This window comes from Strongylocentrotus purpuratus, unplaced genomic scaffold (genome assembly GCF_000002235.5).
Source record: "Strongylocentrotus purpuratus isolate Spur 01 unplaced genomic scaffold, Spur_5.0 spur5_scaffold_7, whole genome shotgun sequence".
Taxonomy (NCBI): Eukaryota; Metazoa; Echinodermata; class Echinoidea; order Camarodonta; family Strongylocentrotidae; genus Strongylocentrotus; species Strongylocentrotus purpuratus.
Genome location: NW_022145613.1, coordinates 7,958,602 through 7,964,601, shown reverse-complemented (window position 1 = coordinate 7,964,601; position 6,000 = coordinate 7,958,602). Strand labels below are relative to the sequence as shown.

At 40.4% G+C, this 6,000-nt stretch overlaps 1 protein-coding gene across 1 annotated transcript in view; it reads left to right on the top strand.

Annotated features, from left to right (window-relative positions):
* Positions 1-544: 544 nt before the first annotated feature.
* Positions 545-6,000, top strand: part of LOC100890804 (structural maintenance of chromosomes flexible hinge domain-containing protein 1) — an 82,163-nt gene continuing 76,707 nt past the window's right edge. The window contains exon 1 of the mRNA XM_003727686.3: positions 545-707. Coding sequence (XP_003727734.2) covers positions 588-707 — 120 coding nt within the window. The 5' untranslated portion in view covers positions 545-587. The remainder of the gene's footprint in view (positions 708-6,000) is intronic.

The following is a 6,000-nucleotide window of genomic DNA, read 5'->3' as shown; positions in this document are numbered from 1 at the left end:
AAAAATAAAAAAAAAAATAAAAAAAAGAAAGAAAAAAGAACGCACGCCGGAGAGAAACCCTTTCAAGTGCAAATATTGTGAGAAGATATTCAACTCATCTGGTAACTTAACCAAACACATGATAACTCTGGATATAACTATGTATTAAACTGTTACTTGATTTAAAAAGACGTTATCATGCACTGCTTTTTATGGTCTCCATTGTGTTAATAGATGCCAGGAAAACATCACTTACGGGGTTCAAATAAACACCCCCCAAAAAATCGGATCGCCGCTTTGCGGCTCGTGGACGATGCTCCGCATCGTCATTATTTTGGTCAACCCCCCCCTTAGCAAAAAGCTAGATCCGCCCCTGCATGTACGTGGGCATGCATATTCACGACTTCCTCGTAGATGTGCCGAGAAAGGCAAGGGCAGTCTCTGATTTAGCGTTGAGGGTGTGTTATTTTCTCAGCTGAATGGGCGCGCGACACGAAAACAGTCAAGGCATGCAGTGGACTAGTATATAGAGAGAGCGAGAGATCAAGATCGCTTAATATTAATATTATATCGCTATACAATTTGCAAAGAACAACTTCGCGACGACCATGGCGAGCTCATCGCCAACTGTGTACGTTTTCGACCGTCGCAAAGGCTCTGATCCAGCACGGGAAATCACTCTTGATGATGTCTGCAGTTTTGCTGATTTCAAAGAGTTAATCAAGAAAGTAAGCACGTCAATAAGTAGCATGTATTTAAACATTTATGTGCGTACGTATAATGATATTCAGTGGGTGTTTTATAAAGCCTTTAAATTGATATGACGAAACGGCTCACAAGTATCAATTGTAGGCTAAAACTGATTCGGCCTTAACACTTTTTTTTTTTTTTTTTTTAAATCGAAATCAATTTTAGTTCATGAAACACCCCCTGGAAATGTTTGGTCGATGTGTGTTTGTTGTGTGCAGGCGCGTACACAGGGGGGGGGGGGGGGTGGGGGGTTAACCCCCTTTGGTATTTTTCTGTGTGTAAACCCCCGTCAAAACCCCCTAAACCCCCCCCCCCCCCTTTGGATTTTTTTTTTTTTTTTAATTTATTTCAAAATGTCAAATTTTCAAATTTCGAGACCAAAAAAAAAAAAAAAGTGTCCTCTTACCCCCCCTCCCGCTTATCCAGCGGCTGGCTGAGTCGTTGCGAAATTTTCGGCCCGATTTATAAATGTTAACCCCCCCCCCCCTTGAAAAAATCCTGCGTACGCGCCTGGTTGTGTGTACGTGTGCATGTTCACGTTAGCTGCGCTGATTTCTACTCTCATATTCAAATGCAAGAGCAAATTAAATAATAAATATCTCTTTAATATCTAAATACTAACTACTCGGAATCATAAGTTCTGTACAAATATTTTCAAATATTTACGATAAAGTAGAAGTCAGTCGTATGGGTTTAATCAAAGCTAATTCAAATAAAAGGTTTATCGAAATGCTCCATATTTTTGAATGAATCCTAATATTGTCTCCTTTTATTTGGAAGATCATACTGCCGTCTCTGTAATTTATGTAATTCCTTTTTTTTCTGTATCCACTTTTTTGGGGGTCAGAGATAGAGAAAATATAGAAGTAATGCATATTTCTCAGCATTTCCAATGCAGTCTGATATGCCTACAATAATAATTTATCACGGGTGGCCAACCCACGGCCCGCGGGCCGCATGCGGCCCGCGAGCTCTTCTGGTGCGGCCCGCGGAGCAGTGAAAAAATACTTCATAAATGAAATGCAGCCACATATAGCAGCGATGAAGTAGGGTGAAACATTTACACGCAGCTATCTCTAATATTTCCATAATTTGATTTCATCTTTCACAACGCATTGACTCGTTACTTGGTGATACACTGACTCCTCAAATTCCCTCTCATTACATTATATTAACGACATTAATACCCGCATTAATATCACTCGCCGTGTAAATTTCAGTTTGTAATTTCCGCACGCAGTAACAACTGTTGTGATACACTGACTCCTCAAATTCCCTCTCATTATATTATATTAATGACATTTATACCCGCATTAATATCACTCACCGTGTAAATTTCAGTTTGTAATTTCCGCACGCAGTAACAACTGTTGTGAATCGAGAAATAATGTTTGAAATGCCATACTTGTTTTCAAACTTACAACTCTTTTCTCCCGCCGTACAATTTTCTCATGAATCTTAATCGTAAACTTTATAGTCAGTCCCCTTCCCTCTACACCGCGTTCAATTAGATGTACAGTGTACAAGTAATACATTTAGGATATTCTTTCTGCTGTGTCCTTGATTTTGATTGAAATAACAACCAACATGGCAACGACCTCGAGACCTGCGAAGAAAAGGAGAGTTTCTGATGAAGGCAGAAACTTTAAATCAGATTGGTCTCTAAAGTATTTCTTCATAGAAGAGAAAGGTGGAACACTTTACCTCATTTTCACCAGAGTATGTAATGGAGGTTAACAACATAGTAGAAAAGTGCAAGCCACAGAAATCACACTAAATATAAGCCTGATTTGTTTTTCTCACTGATCTTGTTGTTTGCTTGTTTGTTTTTGCAGAATTTCAGGTGTGTACACGTATTGCATGAGTGTGTGTGTGGGGGAGGGGGGAGACTAGCTACGGCCCGCCAAGTTATGCCAATCGTTAGCTGTGGCCCGCGAGCTTTAAAAGGTTGGCCATCCGTGGCCTACATGACAACATGACACGGGAGAGAAGAGTGCAATGAGAAAAAAGCAAAGGAGGGGGGGGGGGGGGGGGGGGGGGGGAGAGAAGAGAAAAAAAGTAGATGTAGTCATAATAAAGTATTTTAGATATTCCCCTTTATCGCAGTACTCGAATTTTCACCATTGATTTTGTGATACAAAGTAATGACTATCTTTTCTTTAACATTATATAATCATAAATAATACATGTAAAGCTCTCGTTAACATGGTGAAAATCTAGAACTACCCCACGTAATGAGCTTGGATGGCACTGTTGCTAATAAATATAGTCTGCTTAATCTTACAACCGCATAACAGTTCATTTGCCTGTTTATGGATAGGTAATTACTTGAAGTAAAACACTATTTTTTTTAAACATGAAGCGAATGTTCATTTGTAAGCAAGCGTCGGCATTTTAAGTGAGAAATTGGGCTGGGACAAACAACTGATTGTGGTTGACATGCATCAAGACGTAAATCCCTAACAAGTGTAATGAGAAAACAATTGTTTGAAACAGTAAGGAAACTAATTGAGAAAAAAAAGAATATATATCCTTAAAGTTTATATGTACGACGTGTGTGTTTATGAGTACACATGTTGATTTATATGCATAGGCCTATATATATATATATATATATATATATATATATATATATATAAACATTTGTGTGTGTGAGATATATACACTGTTGGTCATAATGGTGGAATAATTATTTCCCCCCAATTTATGGAATGATTTTGACAATGATTTATTCCTAATAGATCTAGATAATAGTATACATTCTCAGATTTTACTGAATAATAATTTTGATTGTTTGTTTTGGGTGACTGCTAAAGCATGTGTGTGCTACTATGCTCATCCACTAGGGGACCTACGTCCTTAAATCATAATTGACAGTGATAAGGATTAATGCCTCATAAAAGGGCACTAATATAGCACATCGACACGGTTTTGATCCTGGGGGGGGGGGGGCTCAAATTAACGAGGCCATTGCTTAGCCAATGAATCATGACTGTACGCAAAGGGGGCTAGAGTACGTCGCCTTCCCCACAAATACAAAAAAAGCAAAGAAAGTGCAATAAATTATTAATAATTCATTGCGTTTCGCCCCGATCCCCAAAATTAAAAAAAAATCTTCTACGTGGGCCTGCCTTTACCAATATTGCATGGCCCTAAAGAGGAATTTTTCCTTTGGGGGACCGGGGGATTATGCAATGAATTATTGACAATTTATTGCATTTTCTTTGTCTTTTTTTATTTGTGGGGGCGGCGACGTACCCTAGCCCCCGCGGTGTACAGCCATGATTCGGTGGCTTAGCAATGGCCTCGTTACTGTGAGCCCCCAGGATCAAAACCGTGTCGATGTGCTATATTAGTGCCCTTTTATGAGGCATAAATCCTCATTACTAATAGCTTACTTGATGACAAGCCCTCCTAACTCCGAGCCCCCCCCCCGACAGGCACATAGCCAGGGTTTGATGTTGGGGGGGGGGGGGGGCACATACATGTAAACGATCGAGGTAAAAAAAAGGGGTCTAAAAAGTTCAACCGATCTTGGAAATTTGTTTGGGGCACGTGCCCCCCTCCCCCCATGCCCACCCGTGGCTACGTGCATGATTAAGAGTCGAGAACGGTACGACGAATCGTCTTCTTTCCCTAATAATTAAAATAAACGTCTGAGCTTCCGCGCTTCGCGCGGGAGGGTGGAGGAATTGAATTTAGATAAGGATTAAGAGTCGAGAACACTACAACGAATCGTCTGCTTTCTCTCATAATTTAATGAAACTTCAAAGCTTCCGCGCTTCTTGCGGGAGGGGGAAACTAAATTTAGACAATTAGGGTTAAGAGTCGAGAACAGTACAACAAATCATCTTTTTTCTATAATAATTTAATTAAACGTCAAAGCTGTCGCGCTTCGCGCGGGAGTGGGGTGGGGGGAGGGGGCTGAATGCAGACAGTTAGGGCTAAGAGTCAAGAACGGAATACGACGAATCGTCTTCTTTCCTCATTTTAAGGTCTAAGCTTCGCGCGGGAAGCCCTTCGCGCGCTCTTTAGGTGATTCGCTCCTCATTACCGCCCCCCTAGAATAGGATCCTAGCTACACGCTTGCATTTAAATATATAGCTATGATACTGACGAAGTTGACGAAATAATTCTTATATTTATGTCATCGAGGAAAATGACCATTTGCACATACGCAAGTACAATAGATAGTTCATAGGAAAAACAATTTAGCCTTCGGGGTTTATAGGGTTACATTTGTAGACACTGGGACATTAAATTTTGTCGGTAATTGGTGGCTAGTTTTGTCGATAATCGGTGGCCTCTACACCCCACTGAAAAAGGTCTAGCGACGCCCCTGCTTGACAGCCCAACAATCGGACATAAAAGAGCCTGTGAGGTATACAACACTTGTGGAAATCCCCAGTTTTTTGAAATAAGCGAGTTTTCGCAACCGACGACGCGGCCTTCTACAACGCTAATCTTAGCCGGAGGTCGCACTAAGAGCGAAAATTTCCGCGTAGCGTCCAAACCCACCACGGTATTCAGCCGTATTGTCGTCGGAGTCGAGCTAGTACGGGGTGGCGAGCTCATTTAAATATCCCGTAGTCAACACTTGCGTCGCCGTGCGAAAACTAGCTTATGATGCACGTCATCTGAAATATTACAAACAAGGATCCAAATGTGTGTATATAGTGGTGTATATGTATGTGTGTGGGTGTGCGTACACAACCATGTCTATTTGTATTTTTTCCGGCTGATATGCCTAATAGATAACATGACACGAGCGTGTGAGAGAGAAAGGGGCAGAGAGAGAGAGATTGTTTTACACATCTTCACGTGGAAATCCCCAGTTTTCTTGAAATGCATACCCGTCGTCTGAAATAGAACAATCAAGGTGCCCAAATCATTGTTCACCTATCGAGTTTCAAGATCACCTAAGGTGAAACATGTAACCGTACTTTGCACCGAGACCATATTAGGATGGCAACGGATTACGTTTTGTAGTTTGAAGAAGAAAAAAAATCAATTCATTCAAAGACTGTGATTTCAAACTTGAACTTCCTAGATAGTGGTGTATATATGAAGAGCTTGATTCCAGAAGGAGCTAAATCCAATTTTGATGAAAATTGAGTCATTGATATCAGAACATTGTTCACCTTAGTACCCGACTTTCAACAAAATTATTTAACTAAATTTTGTGAGCAATTATGAAAAAATGCACCTTCTAATATCACTTTTCCGTAGACGCCTGTACAAAATCTGGTAAATAATTTGTTTTTCTCTGAA